The following is a 23274-nucleotide window of genomic DNA, read 5'->3' as shown; positions in this document are numbered from 1 at the left end:
CATTATATCATAGGACTAGATCAGCACCTTTAACAAACTAGTGAGAAATACAATACACCTGATCAACATTAAAACAAACAAAAAGTTTTTGATTAAAACATTTGATGTTATTGTTGACTACTCTATGGCCTCATTCAGTTGCCAGGCAACTAAAGATAATCTTCTAGGAATAATGAGATGAAAGCCTAAGCATTAGCTATGTTCTGAACAAATGAAGCAGAAAAGAAAGGACTACATGCTGGTTAAAAAGTTTCAGAGATCAGGAGGAGGTGACAAGGTGTATGTCCAGGAAGTGAAGTGACAAGTGTTTCAAAAGGGATGCTGGGTAGATGTAAAAAAAAGTGATATGGAATATGTAAAAAAAAAATGGACTGGATTGGTTGCATGTAACATCCAATAATAGACATAAAGTTACATATAAACAGTGTGTACATCTTTAAGTAACAAGATCTGAATATTTAAATTAAATTGAAATATTTGTTGACTAAATTAAATTACTAACATTCATCAGAAATAGAGTACAAAGAATATAAATGTATAAATATTTTTGTGTATAATGTGACAGTAAAAAAACAACAACAGTACTTGTATACTGGAGCAGCAATGTTGTCCAAGAATGAGATCTGTAACTCGGGTATGCACGCCCTCTCTCTGTCCATCATTTCCATGGGATTCTTACCCAGAGCCTTCTCAAGGTCACCCTGAGAGAAAAATTCCTGGTACACTAGTGCCTGAGGAGAGGAAAGGGAATTAATTAGTACCATTGTATACATTAATTTCAATGAAGACATTAAAAAAAATAATGTAAAGAAAAATCTGTCCCTAATCATGGCTTAATGTTGTACACAAAAAAAAGAATGTCACTTGCAGATGTCTATAATCTATCATGGCTTAATGCTGTGCACAAATAGTGAATGTCACTTGTAGATGTCTATAATCTATCATGGCTTAATGCTGTGCACAAATAGTGAATGTCACTTGTAGATGTCTATAATCAATATTGGCATAATGCTGTGCACAAATAGTGAATGTCACTTGTAGATGTCTATAATCAATCATGGCTTAATGTTGTGTACAAATAGTGGATGTCAATTGTATAGATGTCTATAATCAAACATAGCTTGTTGTGTAAAATTAGTAAATGTCACTTGTAGATGTCTATAATCAAACATGGCTTGATGCTGTGTACAAATAGTGGATCTCACTTGTGTGGATGTCACTTGTATAGATGTCTATAATCAAACAAGAATGAACTATTTTTGTTCCAACTTGTCTAGTCTAGGAAAACCTTATCTTCATTCTTATGATATTATGGTTTTCAAACAGATATTTTCAAAAAACACTCTCAATAGCTAATGCTTTGAATGAAACCAAAAGAAATGAAACCAACGACTAGTGAGGAAGTGATGAGACTTACAGCAATGTGTTTAGTGTTGTTCCAGTTCTTGGTCTGGTCACTCAGATCACAGGCAGTCATCAGCAAGCACAACAAGATATGTTTATGTTTGGCATTGTTTCTGTCATAGCTGTCACCTGAAACACATGAGAGAAGGTCACATGAAACACAGTACATGTCAAACAATGTCACCTGAAACACAGTAGACATGAGTCAATGTCACCTGATACACAGTAGACATGAGACAATGTCACCTGAAACACAGTACATGTCAAACAATGTCACCTGAAACACAGTATACATGAGACAATGTCACCTGGAATGCCTGACAGCTGACACATGACACAAACACATATTCAGGACTAAAAAGAACAGACTCTCCAATAAAAATCCCTAAAATATTATTTTGTTATGAATAAATATATTGGATCAACCAAAACATGAGCTAGACTCATATTTTTAATAATAACAGAATAATTTGACACCACATAGGTCGAGTGGATACTGGGATATAGAAGTTAACCATCTACAAATGTTTTGTGTGAGCATATCATCACAATATAGTGATGTCTTTTTGGGGCCAAACGTAATATATTACAATTTTTTTATTTTTTTTCATGAAGCTTATATCACCTCACTCTGTCTCACGCCCATTCTAGGATCAAGTTGAAACTTCACACAATTATTCATTAGCCTAGACAAGACATAAATCAAAAGAAAAAAAAAAGTAACCAGTTACTCAATTAATTACTGGTAATTAATTATTTTGTTTGAAACCATCAAGGGAAACTAATCCTTCAATATTCACCGAATATGGTTAAATTTGTTGGGTTCAGTCCCCTTAAATAATTGTTAACCTTCCTTCTCCCTCACCCATTCTCAGATCAAGTTGATACTTTATACAATTATTTATTGCATCTAACAAATCATGAATCAATAAAAAAAAATACCCAATTAGTCAATTAATTATTGATAATTAATTATTTTGTTTGATATCAAATAGGGGAAATAGCTTATACATTTCTGATATAGTTTTAAGGGCAATACTGCATTCCTCACTAATCTTCGGACTCGAAGACTAGCCTTATTATTTAAGGGCAAAGTTTTTCCCCTTTAGATAAGCTTTGCTTTTTTAAATATTTTGCTTGTTGACTTCTAGTCACTGAACTGTTCCTACCAACAATCCAATCTCATTACTTGATGTGTTTCTAGCTAAGATAAGTTCAGGCTATACAAACTTTCAAACTCAGAGAAAAATGTGAACTGGACTTACTCTCTGCTAGCTGTTCCTGCTCTTTGACTGTCCTGAGATGGTGAGCCAAGTCAGTGGCCAGTATGATCTCTCTCATCAAGTCCAGTACAGTCTGGTACTCCTGCACAGCAAAGTTACATCAGTACACAGAATTGCTGCACGGTCTTAATCTAAATTGTTAACTTATATGCTTAATCTTATAGTTTTAACTTCAGCATTTAATCCAAGATTTGATTTTTGTGTTTAATCCATGAAAGAGACTCTAATCCTGACAGAGAGATAAACAATATTCAGGAGGCTGTTTAAGGTTTGCTACCTGTATGTGGATATGCCTCTCTACATGTTTAATCTTAGTTTTAAGGTTCAGTGTTTAATCTAAGATTAAACATATGCGTTTGGTCCATGAAAGAGAGTGGACAACATTAGAGATGGTTGTCAGATGATGTGTGGTTTCTATGCAGACTGAGGAACAGGTGAAGGTTTAACTTAAGTGGTTTACCTTAAGTGTTTAGTTTAAATGTGATTGTATCTGACTTCATTAGTGACTTCAAGAATCTCAAGTTTAAATTTGATTGTATCTTACTTCATTATTGACTTCAAGAATCTCAAGTTTAAATTTGATTGTATCTGACTTCATTATTGACTTCAAGAATTTCAGGTTTAAATTTGATTGTATCTGACTTCATTATTGACTTCAAGAATCTCAAGTTTAAATTTGATTGTATCTGACTTCATTATTGACTTCAAGAATCTCAAGTTTAAATTTGATTGTATCTGACTTCATTATTGATTGAAGAATCTCAAGTTTAAATTTGATTGTATCTGACTTCATTATTGACTTCAAGAATCTCAAGGTTAAATCCCACTGGTTGAGGATTTTTTTTTGATCAAAATGTTCAAGTGTATCCTGTAGTCCAGCTAATTATGTGTAGTTGACATTGGCTGAGCACAATGGAGGTAGTTAACCACTCTGGTGAACGCACACTTTTATAATACCCTGCTTGATTTTCAATTTTTAAAAATCTTTATGTCAAAGTAATGTTTGCTTTTCAACTTACCTTGCTGGAAAGGTTCTCAAACAGATTGCTACCATCAGTATTCAGGATACACATACTCTGTGCCAGATGATGGCGCTAAAGAAGAGAAAGAAATTCATGAGAACATTTGTATCTGAGGTCAGCATGACAAAACATTGGCAACAAGTTCCTAGCAAACATTCAAACAGTTGTGCAACACATACCTCCATGACAGAGCCCTCTGAGCTGTACAGAGCTGCTAGCACTGATTGCTGAAACAAGAGAAGGCCTTGAGTATAAACTGGTTTCATTTGACTTAAGACTAACATTTAGCATTAAGTAAAAAATATAATTACTATGGTAATGATGTTCACATTGATGGTAAATAAAAGTAACATTGAGATCAATATACTCCCTAAATAAATTATAGCTTTTATATAGCGCTACTTTCATGCTTATAGTAGGCTCAGAGCGCTATGGTCCAATCTCGTAGGTAGCCAAGCCAAATCAAGTTCAAACATACTTAGCCCCTCGCCCACTATTTCCCACAAATATTTATCCTCTAAACTAAATGATAAAAAGACGAAGGCAAATTTCTTGTTCCATGTGCTGAGACAAAGACGTACAAGTGCTCCTTCTTCCCTAGTGACATGATAGGTCGCCTTGATCAGTGGTGAAAAAAGACTAAGCAGAATTGACGTCTCCAATTAACATTCATGACCAGATTAGCATATGGATAGCATAGGATGTAATTATCTTCTCTTTTGAAGGAATGTCATTAATTTATAAGATAAGGTAAATGAACAAGAGAATACTGCTTACCGATTGAACTTGGAATGAATTGGTTGTTCCACGATGGTCAATGTCATGACAAAGACATGACACAAATAAAGCTAAAAGTTCGATGTCACTGTGGAGACACAAAGCTTTGAATGTCATTTCACACAAACATAAGCTGTACAGTGTCATATGAATTCATGTCATTTGTAAATTGTGTAAATTGTTACTGTAGATGCTAATAAGTAAGACAGCTTTTTGTCTAATGTGACAGGCTCTACTTTATTTATTTATGGTGCAACATCAATATCTAGGTACTGTCATTTTTAACACCTATATATTTCATTCTAGCCCATCGCTATCAAGCCCATGCTATTGTCTTTCTGACACCAATGCATTTATACTATTAACAATTAAATTAACATTTGACTCGTGTGGCAGTGACTATGTGCTGCTGTGGGTGAAGCACTTGTTTTCCTGTATATTCAGGAGACTGTCTAAAATTTGCAACCTGAATGTAAATATGCTTCTCTACATGTTGAATCTTAGTGTCAAAGTGTTTAATCTTAGTTTTAAAGTGTTAATCTTACCTTTAAAGTATGTAATCATAGTTTTGAAGTGTTTAATCTTAGTTTTAAAGTGTTAATCTTACCATTAAAGTATTTAATCATAGTTTTGAAGTGTTTAATCTTAGTTTTAAAAAAAAAAAGTGTTTAATCTTAGTTTTAAAGTGTTTTATCTTACCATTAAAGTATTTAATCATAGTTTTAAAGTATTTAATCTTAGTTTTAAAGTGTTTAATCTTAGTTTTAAAGTATTTAACTCTTTCTCTCCGTAATTATTTACCACATTCTGGTGGAATCAACGTTGGTATCGTCAGTTAGGAGAGAAAGAGTTAATCCAAGATTAAACCTATGTGTTTGGCCCATGACAAGAGAGTGACAACATCACAGTGTGTGTGTGTGTGTAGACTAGAAACTACTTACTCCAAATAATTGTGTAGATGAAGATTTTTGATGAGGAGGTAACAAAAGTGAGTGACTGCATACGCGTGCATCCAGTTGTGATAGGGAGGGTTGCGATAACCTTTTTTAACCATCAGGAGAAATCTGTTCAACAACATCAACAGTCAGAGTTACAATAGGATTTCAACTGCAAGTAGCAATACTTTATATGGATAAGTGTAAGTTAGAACAATCTGTAGTTAGGATTGAATTCATTTTCTAAGCATATTTAATTTTGTAACATTATGCCACTCAATACTTCTAAGTTTATGAGAAAAAAAAAAAAAAGAATGCTTAATCTAATCTATACAAAGCTAATTGTCTATTTCCTGACCTATCCTCTAAATGAAGCCAGACAGATAAGTTCCAGACTACAAGGTAACAGTGCCAGGTTTTATTTGAGAAATCTTACTTACCTTACTAGTGTGTCTATTTTAATTCTCCATCTTGATAAGAATCCCAGGTCCTCAAACATACTTATACATGACTGGAGGAAACACAAAGCAACAATTCAGTTTGAACACTCCAAAACGTTTTCATTAAAAAATCCTAAACAGATTCTAATACAATAGATTTTACTATAAGGTTTTTGTGTTTTTCATTTCAAACATTGACGAATATTACAACCCTAAAACTATGAAGGATGTGACTTTCATGTTGAAACTGTTTTCAATGACACCTTACATCACCTAGACTTCAAGACTTGTCCTACAGCTTTCAAGGACTATGCTATGTTTTTTTTAAGGCCATTAACACCTTGAGTTCCCTACATATCAAAGTCCTCTAAACATAGTCTTTTAGGTTTTTGTTTGCCTAGTTATGACTGTTGGTTGTGTAGTCCAAGGTTGGGATTACTAGAATCTATTTCTCTAAATTCTATATTGAAGTACATTATAAGTTTGCAACAGGATCTTTGTGTGCTGACAAGCATTATGTGTTCATTAAAACATCAAAACTGTTAAGACCAAACATTTTCATTCAAATCCCTGTTACCAAGACAAACATTCAGTTCAACCACTAGCTCACAAGAATTACTATGCGGTATGAGAAAACAGTGTAAACAGAACTAAAACTGAAGACAGTTGAACACTCTAAATCAAGAGATGTATTGCCACATTTATTTTAGATTCAATTAAAGAGACTTTTATTACTTTAACTAGTGAAAACCTTCCATCAGAAGTTTAATTTTACTTAAACTAGTGAAAACATTTCCATCAGAAGTTTAATTTTACTTAAACTAGTGAAAACATTTCCATCAGAAAGTTAATTTAACTTAAACTAGTGAAAACATTTCCATCAGAAGGTTAATTTTACTTAAACTAGTGAAAACATTCCATCAGAAGTTTAATTTTACTTAAACTAGTGAAAACATTTCCATCAGAAGGTTAATTTTACTTTAACTAGTGAAAACATTCCATCAGAAGTTTAATTTTACTTAAACTAGTGAAAACATTTCCATCAGAAGTTTAATTTTACTTTAACTAGTAAAACCCTTCCCAACAGAAGTTTAATTTTACTTAAACTAGTGAAAACATTTCCATCAGAAGTTTAATTTTACTTTAACTAGTAAAACCCTTCCCAACAGAAGTTTAATTTGACTTTAACTAGTGAAACCCTTTCCAACAGAAGTTTAATTTGACTAACTAGTGAAACCCTTCCCATCAGAAGTTTAATTTGACTTTAACTAGTGAAACCCTTCCCAACAGAAGTTTAATTTGACTTTAACTAGTGAAACCCTTCCCAACAGAAGTTTAATTTGACTAACTAGTGAAACCCTTCCCATCAGAAGTTTAATTTGACTTTAACTAGTGAAACCCTTCCCAACAGAAGTTTAATTTGACTAACTAGTGAAACCCTTCCCATCAGAAGTTTAATTTGACTTTAACTAGTGAAAACCTTCCATCAGAAGTTTAATTTGACTTTAACTAGTGAAAACCTTCCCAACAGAAGTTTAATTTTACTTTAACTAGTGAAAACCTTCCATCATTAGTTTGGGAACCACTGCTGTACATGTCATGACCAGAGCACCTACCATAACAGTCTGGGACTCTGGGATGGTGCGAGGTGCAAAGTCAAAGGAATCAAAATTGATGCTAAAAGTGGTGACAGGCAGGATGGGATTTTCAGCCATCATTTGCACTTCCTCCATTGGTACTTGCTGAAATCAAACAGAGAACAATGTTTCACTACTCCGCTAAACACAAAGATAGACAAAGATACATTCTTACTTCTATTCTCTAGTGAGTGCTTATAGGACATGACCAACCAAGCATGAAGCGAAAGGAAATTCCCACCCAATGTCTATACCCCCTCTTTTCTTTACCTCTTCATGACTATGTCATTTTCTTGATTTAACTGCGTCAAGTGTAACTGGGGAAGTAGGAATCAGTGTATGTGTGTCTGATGTCAATCCTAAGCAATAATTATAGTAACACTATACCTGAGACGTTCATGTTATTGATGATTCAAATGTCTAGAAGTTTTATAGTGTCAGATGAGAATCACTTGTTTCTAGGATTCAGTGTCTGACTGTACAGTATTCTAGTTTATTTATCCACTGCAAGACACCACTACAAGATGCTTATTATATTGACACTCAGATCTTAATATTGAGACACAGCAAGTACAAGTCATGCATAGATTACTTGGCATCAAGTGTTGTAATATTATAGCATGGTTTTTATTTTCAATATTCTCCCAATACACCCCATTAGTGAAGATTCTCAAGTCATTATAATCTTTGTATATATTTATTTGAGTTTCTAGTGTCTTCTCTTAAAAACCATTCTTAATGCCCTGTTTCATGGCACAAATTGGTCCATCTCTACTAAATGTATAATAGTACAGTGAAAATAGACCACACCCACAAATCCATCCAATAGAAAAAGAAAACAAAAACAGATTTTGTTTTCCCCAAAGTTCACATCATGTGGCATAATAAGTAGGAGATCAAGTCAACCAGGAATGACTGGGAGACAAAGTTCAGAATATAGAAATGAAGTACAGTTTCCTAAATGTTCACAAACACATGTTTTTTTCCTGCTAGCTTCTGAATGGCAAGCCCTCATTAGCATGCCATGTTCTTAACATGACTGGTACAACCTCCCAAGCTATTCACTTGTACAACTTTGCACACAGGTAGACTAAACAACATTAAAAACACATCATTCACATGCGGAAGGTCTTACATAACACACACAAGTAAATCACTTTTTCTCCATAAAACACATGCAGAATGCTTTGTCTTTCTTGTCAAATGTGTGGCTTACCAGTAGCCACACCAACAACTTGACAGCCATCTGAATTAACTTTTAGAAGCATAGACAACTAAGATATAACTTTTTACATTACATTAGCTAATCTAGTGATAAAGTAAAGTAAAAAATAAAAGTTTCTCTTTCAGACTTTGCGATCTATAGGTCAGATGATGTAAAGGTCATCTGTTTCTGTGGCCCACAGATAAGAGGGTGTCATGTAGCTAGCACATAGCACAACAACCAACCCCCTTTACTTTTTCCTAACCCATTAGAGCTGGGTGGACTCAGAGGCGCCCTAAAGATCCCGAAATTAAAAATCCCAGTCTTCACCAGGATTCTGCAGAGCCCCCTGGGTTCATAAGCCAAGCACTTTACCACTCCACCTCCTAATCTAGTGAGGGCAAAGATTATTTGAAAGAATCAGATATTTGATATTTTGGGTCTTTGGCACATGGGCACAATTTAGGCCATGTCGTGCCCATAATCCCTCAAGGGTTTTTCCATCTTTATAGCTCAAGATCTAAATGTTATACAAGTAGGTAAAAGTTGGCTGTTCTACCTGAACCTTACATACTAGCAACACATTGTTGAGACTTGAAGCTCCACAAGAAATTCTACTTTCTAGTTCTATGCTTACACAAAAGCTATTCCATGACTCTCAAGTTCACTCTGTTAGTTGTCCAACTCTCTACACAAAGTTAACACTTTTACAGCTCTTCTACCAACCCATGCTACTTTACTAAGATCACATCTAGGTCAGTGCTGTTACAGGACAGTTGTGACAACTCTCACTCTCACAGGAGCTAGACTAGTTGCTTCACTCACCCCCTTTCTTCCCCCTTCAACTTTTTGATCTCCCTCTTTCAAAGATAACAAAATGATACAAAGTGCCAAGATTGAACCCAAAGACAAAAATCAACAAACTTATCAGTAGCCAGAGTTCATGGGTTTGTAAACAGGTTCTCAAACTGGGGACTACATTCTAGAGTTGACAGCATTGAGATTCTGATAAGATTTAGGCTTAGGCAAATAATTTAAGTACTTTAACATTGAGTGTTTTTTTGAAGCTCACATCCCTTATAAAACATTAAAAATAAAAAATACATTTTTTCACTCCATTCATTGCATACTGGTCCCATTCAAGACATTTTTTTAAGGGCAATTGACAAAAGATTACACTAGTTATTGCAGTATGACCTGTGAAGAATGGATTAGTAGAAAGTTGAGCTGTCAGACAATCAATAAGTTTTATGACATAACATTCAGATCCACTTTACTAGTCAAGACAGCTCCTAGTCTTCAAACTTGATGCAATTGATTTAGAAACCCTCTGACTACACACAATTGTCTCTATCAAACATACATATTTTTTTTTACTTTACTATAAGTCCAGGCGTTTTTACTTTCTACTTCCACTCAGGATACGATACTATTTGACATAGTCTTCTTCCACTCAGGATAAGATACTATTTGACTTAGTCTTCTTCCACTAAGGATAAGATACTATTTGACTTAGTCTTCTTCCACTAAGGATAAGATACTATTTGACTTAGTCTTCTTCCACTAAGGATAAGATACTATTTGACTTAGTTGTCTTCCACTATGGATAAGATACTATTTGAGTCTTCTTCCACTAAGGATAAGATACTATTTGACTTTACCTATTTCCACTAAGGATAAGATACTATTTAACTTTATGTACTTCCAATAGGGATAAGATACTATTTGATTTTTTCTACTACCATTGATGATAAGATCTAGATACTATTTGATTTTATCTACTTCCATTAACTACTTCCACTAAAGATAAGATAAAATTTGATTTTATGTACTTCCACTAGGGATAAGATACTATTTGAGTTATCTACTTCCACTAAGGATAAGATCTAGATACTATTGATTTTATCTACTTCCACTAAGGATAACATAATATTTGACTTTATCTACTTCCATTGAGGATAATATACTATTTGACTTAGTCTACTTCCACTAAGGATAAGATACTATTTGACTATCTACTTCCACTAAGGATAAGATCTAGATACTATTTGACTTTATCTACTTCCCTTGAGGATAAGTGTTAGACACCTTATTTATATAGGTTAGTTATTTAGCGACGCACCATAGGAGACGCATATTGAACGGGACTAGTGACGTTTGGGATATGTTGGGTTAGAGACCGGAAAATCAGTTAGCGATAGAATCCTCTAGGGTAACGACGTGTTTAGTGACAGAGACTTCTACTGTGGCCTTTTATCAGAATAAACCTATGTACAATTGTTCATCATCGTTGACTACATCTCTTCACTTGTTAAAAACCGATGTTAATTATTCCTGTCTGTGTTGTTGTTCAACTACACGGAATACACCCGAACATCTATACTCAAACGCTTGCAGAGTAATTTGGTTGAAATCCAACAGTCATACATAGTTGACTTCAAGACAGCCTGAATAAGCAACATCACATAAGATAGCATTTGATTTTATCTACTTCCACTAAGGATAAGATACTATTTTACTATCCACTTCCACTAAGGATAAGATCTAGATACTATTATCTACTTCCATTGAGGATAAGATAGTATCTGTCTTAGGATAAGATAATATTTCCCATTCCTTCCCTTTAACTGCAATGATGGACCATGTTCCCAACATTTCTTAACCAGTCATGGGGAACATGTATGACCAAATCTGAAGCCTGCAGTCTAGACAAGGGATGAACAAGAAAAAAAAACACACACTAGCTGAAATGTTTAACCAATGGCTACTAGCTAGTTGGAGTTAGAAGATGTTTATTTCCTTGTGCTAGTACAAGCTAGATGTAGGAAGCAAGACTTACCATGAGTTTCTCTCTGTACAAAGATTTATGCCAACAAGGTTTTAGATCCAGGCTCAAAGATTTACATTGACGGAAAACTAGCCTGCTGTTACGAAGTGTCATTTTGAATGTCTTTTCTCCCCACACCGTGTCCACTAGCAGTGTGTGGATTGGTGTGGACTGTGTGCAGGGGATACAGGGCGTGCTCTTGCACAGGTACTCCACCTAGATCTATTAGAGTCCAATAGTGTCCTCAGATTTATGATCTCTATCCAACTGCACACTCCTTTTGTCACAGAGACAAGGGTAGATCACTAGGCCCCTCTCCTACTTCACAACAACGTTTTACGACAAACTTATCGTCCCTGATTTAAAGTCAGATAATCTGGCACATGTTTAAAAACAGTTGTTTTTTTTTCCTTCAGATAATCCGGTTATAAAAATAAACCAGCCAGCGAACAGAGCAGCAAATGATTAGACATCCGCGAAGAATGTATCTCCAAACAAAATATGCACCCTACACTAGAGACAGGTTTAATGTTGTTAACACATAAAAGAGTAAAACTTCCCCCAGGAACATTATGCACTATTACAAGTTAGGATACAACTAAATTAGAGCACAATCATTCTGGTAAACGCCTTCAAAATAAGCACTTTAACATTTAGAATCAAATACAAAACAATCAGTAGTTATTATTTTGTGACCATGTGACCTACAGGAAAGTTTGGGAAATGGGCAGGTAACGCTCGGCAAGAAACAGTCCCCAGAGAGTTGCGTCACCTGCCAAGATTCCTGTCCGAGATTGCCTCGCCACCGTGTGACACTGTCCCAATGAGGAGCGCAATGCTTAGGGGGCAATACGTGACGTGACGAGGTCAAAGGTTACTCAATACAACAGCGTGCATTGATCATTATATTAGATTTTTTTTTTTTGAAAGGACCGAACTCAATTACGCCCAACACCGCGTAGCAATCATAATCATAACAATGTGTGTGTGTGTGTTTGACGTGCCCCGCTGTCAAGCAATTAAAAACAAAACACTACATTCTGGTGACAGAACAAGAGTTTCTACGGCGATGACTGGAGAGGGGCGGGTGGGGGGGGGGGGACAGTTCAAGGTCACGTACAACCATGCATGTAGACATCAAGAATCCCCAATTAGATTTGGAGAGACGAGGCAATGAGAACAAGGTAAGAGAGAGAAAACTATGTTGGCCTCAGTTCAGGCAGGTATACTCAATCTAAACATTCCACTACCTCTGACCCGCTGCTGCTTAATACTCGATTCATGTCTACACCAAAGACAATTAAAAGACAACAGAAGAGCAACAAGAGGTCAGAGGTGAAAGTCTGAAGAAAGATTCCATGTGTTTCTGTGAGAGAGAATTATGAGCTTGAATTATGGAACGTAGAATGAGAGAAAGTAAAGAAGTGAATGGAGAAAGAGAGATGGGAGAAACAGATGGCCTACATATGAATGAGAGAAAGTAAAGAAGTGAATGGAGAAAGAGAGATGGGAGAAACAGATGACCTAAATACGAATGAGAGAATGTAAAGAAGTGAATGGAGAAAGAGATGGGAGAAACAGATGACCTAAATACGAATGAGAGAAAGTAAAGAAGTGAAAGGATAAAGAGATATGGGAGAGACAGATGACCTGAATACGAATGAGAGAAATGTAAACAGAGTAACTATGTGAAGGAGAGAGTCAGAGAATTGTGGACATGAATGACATAAAGAGACACCAGATCAAACAAAAGAGAAAACTAGGAAGTAACAGAAGAACTTGACTAACAACATGGAAGGAAATAACCCTGTTCAAAGCAGAGTCACTCGTAACAAACATTGAAGGAAATAACCCTGTTCAAAGCATCGGTCACTTGTAACAAACATTGAAGGAAATAACCCTGTTCATAGCAGAGTCACTTGTAACAAACATTGAAGGAAATAACCCTGTTCATAGCAGAGTCACTTGTAACAATCATTGAAGGAAATAACCCTGTTCATAGCAGAGTCACTTGTATCAAACATTGAAGGAAATAACCCTGTTCATAGCAGAGTCACTTGTAACAATCATTGAAGGAAATAACCCTGTTCATAGCAGAGTCACTTGTAACAATCATTGAAGGAAATAACCCTGTTCAAACAAACATTGAAAAGAAAAAAAAAGAACTTCAGAATTCTTCTGTAGTCCTTACGTCCTTAATTAATCAAAAAACAAGAACTAACACTATCTGTAGTCCTTACGTCCTTAATTAATCAAAAAAACAAGAACTAACACTATCTGTAGTCCTTACGTCCTTAATTAATCAAAAAACAAGAACTAACACTATCTGTAGTCCTTACGTCCTTAATTAATCAAAAAACAAGAACTAACACTATCTGTAGTCCTTACGTCCTTAATTAATCAAAAAACAAGAACTAACACTATCTGTAGTCCTTACGTCCTTAATTAATCAAAAAACAAGAACTAACACTATCTGTAGTCCTTACGTCCTTAATTAATCAAAAAACAAGAACTAACACTATCTGTAGTCCTTACGTCCTTAATTAATCAAAAAACAAGAACTAACACTATCTGTAGTCCTTAATTAATCAAAAAACAAGAACTAACACTATCTGTAGTCCTTACGTCCTTAATTAATCAAAAAAACAAGAACTAACACTATCTGTAGTCCTTAATTAATCAAAAAACAAGAACTAACACTATCTGTAGTCCTTAATTAATCAAAAAACAAGAACTAACACTATCTGTAGTCCTTAATTAATCAAAAAACAAGAACTAACACTATCTGTAGTCCTTACGCCCTTAATTAATCAAAAAACAAGAACTAACACTATCTGTAGTCCTTAAGTCCTTAATTAATCAAAAAACAAGAACTAACACTATCTGTAGTCCTTAATTAATCAAAAAACAAGAACTAACACTATCTGTAGTCCTTAATTAATCAAAAAACAAGAACTAACACTATCTGTAATCATTACGTCCTTAATTAATCAAAAAACAAGAACTAACACTATCTGTAGTCCTTACGTCCTTAATTAATCAAAAAACAAGAACTAACACTATCTGTAGTCCTTAATTAATAAAAAAACAAGAACTAACACTATCTGTAGTCCTTAATTAATCAAAAAACAAGAACTAACACTATCTGTAATCATTACGTCCTTAATTAAAAACAAGAAGTAACACTATCTGTAGTCCATACGTCCTTAATTAATCAAAAAACAAGAACTAACACTATCTGTAGTCCATACGTCCTTAATTAATCAAAAAACAAGAACTAACACTATCTGTAATCATTAATTAATCAAAAAACAAGAACTAACACTATCTGTAATCATTAATTAATCAAAAAACAAGAACTAACGCTATCTGTAATCATTAATTAATCAAAAAACAAGAACTAACACTATCTGTAATCATTAATTAATCAAAAAACAAGAACTAACACTATCTGTAGTCCTTAATTAAAAAAAACAAAACAAGCCCACATCTTTAACGGCTGTCCACGAAATAAAGAGCGGTCACACTAACTAACTCCTCACTTTAGACTTGCAGAGACTCAGTTCAAGCAGCCACTGACCAGACACAAGTGACCCCACGGATGTCCAGATCAGTCAACGAGAACGCTCCATGGTGTACGTGACAAAAGTAGCCTTAGCCTCCTGAGCCAAGGAAATCTCTTAGTGTTACAAATAAAACCAGGCCCTACACCCCCTTTTGACCGACACCCAAAATATTCCCTGACTATACTAAATATAGTCAATATATATTATATATATATATAGGCATGGCCCTCTCCTATTCCTTTGATTTTTCCCAGACTTTAATAATAATAATAAAAACCCCGCCCGAGGCACAGTGAATAGACTCGATATTGTATTAAACGAAAAAATGTAGAAATCAGGAACGCGTGTCCTCCCCACTATTGCCATCACTCATGTGAAAACAAGTATGCTCCATTCAGCAGTAAGTAGTATGATGACAGACAGACGGGGCCAGCAGATGTCAATAAGGTACACGGAGGTCACTGTCAATGTCACACACCAGGAAAACAAAACAAAACAAAACCAACTACAATTGTATAATTTAAATGTTTGCCAATGAAATGAAGCTACGAATCAAATATTCTCTATACTTAATTACAAGACTCTAAGAAGGATCTAGCGTTTTCATAAAGCAAAACGTCTTCTTTTTTTTTTCGACTACTGTTGAAAACAGACACCTGTCTAGTATTGAAATGAAGCAAAAAAAAAATCAAATAGTTTGTATGTTAAACAACTAGAGAGATACAACACATCTAGTCATTTGAGCAGGAAACGAATCTGAAATATTGGACTCGTAGAATTATATATATATATATATATATATAACTCCGCCATGTGAGGGTCCCAAGCCCGGCTGAGAAAGGAGGGCGTAGGGCTAGCTACCCTACCCTCCTATATATATATATATCATGGGCGTAGCCAGGGTGGGGGGTTGGGGTTCAAACCCCCCCCCCAAAATGAAATCCCCCCCGGGGGGGGGGGGGAATCAGAATTTAGTGATTGATTTTTTGCTTTGATTTTGTTTATTTTAGGTGAGATTTTAATACTAAACCATCACTTGCCCCAGCACAACCAAAGGGGTTTTGAGTTTAAAACCCACTACCAGGGGGTTTTGAGTTTAAAACCCCCTACCAGGGGGGTTCGAGTTTTAAAAACCCCTTCCAGGGGGGGCCTTCAAGTTTAAAACCCCTACCAGAGGGGTTCGAGTTTAAAAACCCCTACCAGGGGTTTTGAGTTTTAAACCCCCTACCTGGGGGTTTTTGCAGTTAACTCCACCTCTTCTATAAAACAAAACAAAAAAAAAATGCAAACAAAAATACCCTAATTCCAAGAGCACAGTTAAGAAAGATTTTGATTTTAAAACCCCTCTAAAATTTACGATAAACTCCCTCTTCAACATAAAAAAAAAAACTAATTACGCACTCAAAATGTTATGAGCGTAGCTAAATGGGTTTTGACTCAGTTTTGAGTTTAAATCCCACTTCAGCGGAGTTTGCACTTTAATATTAAAAACAAAGCAAATTATACACTCAAAATGTTATGAGTGTAGTCAAAGGGGTTTTGAGTTTAAACTCCCCTCCAGTGGAGTTTGAAGCTAAAACGTACCTCTTCAATATAAATAAAAGCAAATTACTCACTCTTAAATCTATGAGCGTAGCCAAAAGGGTTTCGAGTTTAAACCCCCCGCTAGGGGGGTTTGAGGCTAAAAAATACATCTTCAGTGTAAGAAAAAAAGCAAATTACGCACTCAAAATGCTATGAGCGTTGCCAAAAAAGGGTTTTGAGTTTAAACCCCCATTCAGAGGGGTTTGATGTTAAAAATACCTCTTCAATATAAAAAAAAAAGCAAATTACACACTAAAATTATTTGAGCGTAGCCAATCCAATCTGGGGTTTTGAGTTTAAACTCCTCTTCTACAGATGGCTTTTTTTTTAAAGTTTAAAACCCCTCCAGATGGTATTGAGTTTAAGATCCCCCTACAGAGCATTTTGAGGTGGAAAACCCCCAACAGATTATTTTGACGATAAAACTTCTCTTTTCGATATAAAATCTAAAGCAAACTACAGTCACTTAATTTCAAGAGCGTATTCAAGAGAGGTTACACATTTTTACCAGTGACAGGGCTCCATTAATAAATTGCAGTGAATAGTCATCTGCCGAAATTGAAAAACACTAAATGTGGCTCAACAAAGATGGCTAAGACAGATTTTAGGAGTCAGAGTCAGTTATAGAGATCGGACTAAATCAAAGAAATCCTATGCCGAACTGGTAGTCGACCCCTTAGTTAGATTGTAAGAGAGCGACGCATGAGGTTTGCGGGACATGTTCTCTGACAAAATGAATTACGAATAAGAAGAGTTGCAATGATATCCTAGTACAACTTGACGCCACTCATTCACGGAGGTCCTTATGGCAGGTGGGACGAGGCTTCCCAAATCTTTATGGAAACAGCTTGACGGCAAATACGCCGAACGGCGCGGGAGGGTCTAAGTCAGTAAGAATAGCACATTAGGTTTTTAAAATAAAACTTTTTAATAGCAGGAAAATGCAGTGTAGATACCTCAGAATATGCATTTTGTTGGCTTTCAATACCAGAAATAGTGCTTGGCGGCGGGGCTTCGCCCCGCGCTGGGGAGCTGCTAGCGCTCCCCCAGACCCCCTTGCTAGTAATCTCGGGGAGTCTACAATTTTATGGAAACAGCTTGACGGCAAATGCGCAGAACGGCGCGGGAGGATCTAAGTCAGTTAGAATAGAACATTAGGATTTTAAAATAGAAATTTTTAATAGCAGGAAAATGCACTGTAAAATACCTCAGAATATGCATTGTGTTGGCTTTCAATATCAGAAATAGTGCTTGGCGGCGGGGCTTCGCCCCGCGCTGGGGGAGCTCCTAGCGCTCCCCCAGACTCCATTGCTAGTACTGGCGGGGAATCTACAATTTTTCCACTAACTCATGGAAGAACCTATTATAGGGCACATTAATCGTCTTCCGAAAGAATGAAGGGTCAGAATGTAATAAAGATTATGTAGGTACACACACATAAATACATATAAAAAATAATTTTCGCGGGGGGGGATTTCCCCCCCCCCAAACCCCCCCCCCCCCGAAAAAAATCCTGGCTACGCCCATGATATATATATATATATATATATATATAATAGGCGGATATCACCCGCCTTATGGTATTCCTTTCAATTTTTTTTACATTCTGCCACAAAATAAAAGGAGAGAGAGAGAGAGAGAGAAAACGGGTTTACTCGATTTGTTAAAGAGTTTCGTTCTTTAATAGTGATGAATTTAGGCTTTTTAAAAAATATTTTAGAGCCCTTCGGATGTGGGAGGGACATTAAACATACACTACGGTTTCCACCATGATCTGAGGAACATTTACGATTGGTCAAAAGGGTTTGATTTCTATGCGGGACATCGATCTACATACACCTTACTTTCGATTTATATATTAGATATATATTAGTGTGTATTTCAGATATTTGGTGCTGTACTCGCCCTCTGGCAGCAGGTTATCTGATGTTGACTTCCATACAAATAGTGACAGAAAACAAATCAGATCAATCATGGGCTTAGCCAGGATTTTTTACGGGTGGGAGCATTGTGTGTGTGTGTACTTAATGCATCTTTCTTACATTCTGACCCTTCATTCTTTCGGAAGACGTTTATTGTAGGTTCTTCCTGAAGTTAGTGGGAAAAATTGTAGACTCCCCGCCCTTGAAAGCCAACAAAATGCATATTCTGAGGAATATATAGTGCATTATCCTACTATTAAAAAGTTTTGTTTCAGTGCCTTGGGCGGCTAGCTGCTTCCACAAAAAAAAAATAAAAAAAAATCACTCCCTGGCAATGTCTGAAGCCCCTTACCACCTCCATGAAAGTGTGGCGCCAAGTTGTCCCAGTTGCGCTTTCCTACTAACGACATCGCAACTCTTATTATATTTGTTTATATTCATTTTGTCGGAGAACATGTCCCGCAAACCTCATGCCATGATCTGTCACAACCTTACTAAGGGGTCGACTCCCAGTTCGGCAAGAAATTTCCCTGAGTAAGACCCGATCTCTATAACTGTCTCCTAAAATCCGTCTTAGCCATCTTTGTTAAGCATTTAGGCTTCTTTGAATTTCGGCCGGCAGATGACTATTCACTGCACTTTAGTAATGGAGCCCAGCCACTGGTAAAAATTTGTAACGTCTCTTGGCTACTCTCTTGGAATTAGGTGACTGTAGTTTGCTTTAGATTTTATATCGAAAAGAGAAGTTTTATCGTCAACATCATCTGTTGGGGGTTTTCAACTGAAAAAATCTCTGGAGTTTTTTTTTTTTTTTTTAAATTAGAATTTAAAATTAGAATAATATTGAAGAGATAGGTTTTCAACCTCAAAACTCTCTGTAGGGGGATTTTTAACTCAAAACCATCTGGAAGGGTTTGAAACTTAAAAAAACAACAACCTTGGATTGGCTACGCTCATTTTTGAGTGTGTAATTTTCTTTTTTTTTTATAATGAAGAGTTATTTTTTAGCATCAAGCCCCGCTGAAGAAGGGTTTAAACTCAAAACTCATAGCATTTTGAGTAATTTGCTTTCTTTATATATTGAGGATGTACTTTTTGGCTTCAAACACCGCTGAAGGGGAATTTAAATTCAAAATCACCTTTGGCTACGCTCGTAGAATTTTGAGTGTGCAATTTGCTTTTTTTTTATATTGAAGAGGTATTTTTTAGCTTCAAACCCCGATAGAGGGGGGTTAAAATTAAAACGGCTACGCTCATAGCATTTTAAGTGCGTAATTTACTCTTTTTTTTTTACATTGAAGAGGTATTTTTTAGCGTCAAAACTTGAAGGGGGGTTTAAACTCAAAACCCCCTTTGGCTACGCTCATACAATTTAGAGTGTGTTAATTGCTTTTTTTTATATTGAAGATGTTTTTTTTTTAGCTGGAAACCCCGCTGGAGGGGTGTTTTAAACACAAAACTTCTCGTGGAAACGCTCATAGAATCTGGTGACTGATGACCGGAGGATTTCCAGCTACCCGTCGCCTCAGCGTGGCCCTCCGGTGGAAACATCCAGAGGTGGATCTGGACAGGCTAAGTACGAGTAGCGAACCAGGCCTTCTAGCAGGTCTCCCTGGGTGAGCTTTTGTTTTTTTTATCTCACTCGGGGTGGGGATGGAACAAGTAACCTGCAACCCAGTCCAAAAAGTCCGCCACGCCGTTCCACAAAGGGGGCCGTCATCAGAGACCCGTGGCTGGAGTGGCGGCCCTTACACGGAATAGTGGCGGTTACAGTATAGGAATATGAGACAAGCTCCCCGCAGTTAGCGCTGTTCCCGGCCACTTATAGCGAGTGGGCCAGGACCGGTTACGGCGCGCTGTGTACACGGCACGGCCCGGTTTTACCAGTCAGTCAACCAATATGGCCGCTTACCGTTGGGTGCCCTCAGACAGGACTGGGGTGAAGAACCCCAAGTCCAGGCCTGGTGGTTGGATAAAAGCCTTTCTAACCATCAAGGGATAATGGCGCCTCCGGCGCCGATTCCCTACTGGACTTCATCGAAGGTGACTGATGAATGGATAGTTATATATTGAAGTGGGGGTTTTATCGTTAATATCGGAGGGGGTTTTAAAATCAAAATCTTCCTTAGCCATGCTCTTGGAATATGGCGATTGTCGTTTGCATTTGGTTTTGTTTTTTTGTTTAGTATACCACGCTTCCCACTAGTAGGTAACATCTCTTCATAGTAACATGTTTAGTAAGTAAGACGTCTGTCTAGTAAACAACATGTTTGCCTGGTAACTTATTTGTCTAGTGAAGCCTTGCTTAACTAGTGTTTCCACGAAGAGACCTTGTCTACATTTACCATTTACCTCTAGATCCCTAAAAGAACACCAGAATGAAATTCTAGCAAAGGCAAATGACAGAGAAGAATGGAGAAAGAAGGTTGACATATCATGTGTGGTGCCCAAATAGGTGAACGTGAAGGCGAGGTTAGATGTGAACATGGCCTAACTGATGTCATAGAATGAATATCTTATTGATCTCAATGCTTTGTATAGGGCCAAAAACATTTCGTGAAAAAAAAAAATCCTTAGTTAGGCGTCTTTTATATACTGATACTCCCTGCAGTTCAAGCGATAATATGAAAAACTACTTATTAATTGTTGGTTTAAATTATGTTCCACTTATATGCATATTAAAAAGATTTTTTTCTCTTTAAAAAAATAGTAACCATTTTTTTTTTTTTTGTAAATGTAGTGGTAGTAGGACAGAACTTACATAACTTAGCAATACATTTGCATAAAAAAAAAGTTTTTGACAAAAATTCTAAAACCGATTGCATAGATGTTTTAAAAATATGGTAAACTGTCATCTCCCTTACTAAATATCCCCCTTTGTTTGTTACTATAAATAGTGAATAACTGTAAAAATGGTGTATTTTTATGAAAAACTGCTTGCCTAGTTAATTTAAAAATTAAATTTTTCACTTTCAGAAAAGAAAAAAGTAGCCGTTGCATCAAAACTTTGTAAGGTCTAAAATATCACGATGTCGGATTTTCACTATCTTTTCTAGTTTACGAGATCTAAACGGGACGGACAGACATTCCACACAAAACTAATAGCGTCTTTTCCCCTTTCGGGGGGCCGCTAACAAAACATAATGCCTCACTAACAGGCCTCACTTGGTGTTATAATAATCCAGAGGCGTCGCACAGTATTATCGATAGTCCTAAAAACACAAGGCAGGGTTTCACTGTATAGCTGAAAGTATAGGTCACTTGTCTGCCATCCCGAGATGTCCCCGACACAAACCACTAGGTCTTTAAGTCAACACTGGACTCGACATTACAACTGCCTAGTTTCAACCCAACCCCCGTCAAAAGGTAATCAAAAACTACTAAGAAACCATGAGACAAAAATATTTCTTTTTTTTTTTTTTGGGGGGGGGGGGGGGGGAGACTCCGTAGATCAGCAATGCGTGATCTTTGTTTAGACAGGTGACAACAGAACAACGCGGTTTAGTTGTGACCACATTACAACCTACCCACCATAAACACAAGTGTCCAACGGGAGCCATCGTCCACGCCAGCAGGAAATAGAAAATGTGGAGAATTGAACACAGAACGTAGTATCGAGTATACATAGTTCTCTATTCACGAATACTGAGAGTTGAGACCCCAGGGGCCATGACGTGTTGCTGACTCCTCGAAACTTCTACCCACAATTCATAACGTGGCGCGGTTCTAACAACATGAAGATTTTTTTAAAGCAATTTTTGTTTTCCTAAATAGCGGCCCCTATCATAAATTGCCCCCAGAGCCGACAAAAGGTTGAGCACCTGTGACGTAGATCAAGGTAGCTAATGTAAAACTACGACACCTGGTCAGTCCAGACGAGCACATGTTATTGATGCCCTAACAGCCATATGAAATAACATTATCAGTGCCAGTGCCTCGAAACATCAGTCAAATATTTAGCGAGTCTTTAAAAAGAATCGACGCAAAAAGACGTCAGAAAATTTTTGACATAAAAAAAAGGATGATTAAGAAACTTGCTACTTGAAGTCACTCAGACTTAATAGACAGCTCGAGTGACATGAAGGAGGAGCTACTATTCTTCTGACTATGATTTGAAACCTAAACAACTCTACTGACATCATTGGATCAACAAGAAGAACTAGTGAGTAACTTGACGAGAAAAACAAAAGGAAATCTCCAACGCCGTAAAGCAAGAAATGTCCTTACCAACATTGTTTTAAATATAACTTACAGGTATGAGAAGATGATGTGCATAGATTATCCTAACCTTGTCTCAAGAGTTAAGCAACCCTCATGATGCATTTATGAGTATAAAACAAAACGTATCCCAACAAACCTACTAGAAAACACCCCTGTTTGGTACTACATTATCTACCACGGCACAGTTCATGTAATCCTGACCACAGTGAATAGGTCACAAGTGTCCATCACGCTAAGTCCAGATGGAATTGAAGGAAAGGTTTCATCACGACACCAGCACTGAACCGCGGTGGCCCCACGTTATTGCTTTCACACTTACTAAGTCTACATTCTACACACGGTGTCAGAAGTGGGAAAAGAAGTGTGTGTGTGTGTGTGTGTGCTGGGAAAAAAAAAAGGGGGGGGGCGGGTAACATTTCTCGTCTGCACCAAGGTCTCGGTCTAAGTTATAA

At 36.6% G+C, this 23274-nt stretch overlaps 1 protein-coding gene across 6 annotated transcripts in view; it reads right to left on the bottom strand.

Moving 5' to 3' along the window:
* LOC106057313 (uncharacterized) overlaps nucleotides 1–23274 on the bottom strand; it is a 217775-nt gene that overhangs the window by 4409 nt on the left and 190092 nt on the right. For all 6 annotated transcript variants that reach the window (XM_056038436.1, XM_056038435.1, XM_056038437.1 and 3 more), the window contains 9 exons: nucleotides 7478–7603; nucleotides 5862–5932; nucleotides 5428–5550; nucleotides 4487–4574; nucleotides 3889–3936; nucleotides 3707–3781; nucleotides 2670–2769; nucleotides 1418–1533; nucleotides 586–731 (listed from right to left, as the gene is read on the bottom strand). In XM_056038436.1, the coding sequence (XP_055894411.1) occupies nucleotides 586–731; nucleotides 1418–1533; nucleotides 2670–2769; nucleotides 3707–3781; nucleotides 3889–3936; nucleotides 4487–4574; nucleotides 5428–5550; nucleotides 5862–5932; nucleotides 7478–7603 (893 nt within the window). The remainder of the gene's footprint in view (nucleotides 1–585; nucleotides 732–1417; nucleotides 1534–2669; nucleotides 2770–3706; nucleotides 3782–3888; nucleotides 3937–4486; nucleotides 4575–5427; nucleotides 5551–5861; nucleotides 5933–7477; nucleotides 7604–23274) is intronic.

This window comes from Biomphalaria glabrata, chromosome 8 (genome assembly GCF_947242115.1).
Source record: "Biomphalaria glabrata chromosome 8, xgBioGlab47.1, whole genome shotgun sequence".
Classification (NCBI taxonomy): Eukaryota; Metazoa; Mollusca; class Gastropoda; family Planorbidae; genus Biomphalaria; species Biomphalaria glabrata.
Note: the sequence above shows the minus strand (reverse complement) of the source record. Positions and strands in the feature narration are given on the sequence as shown.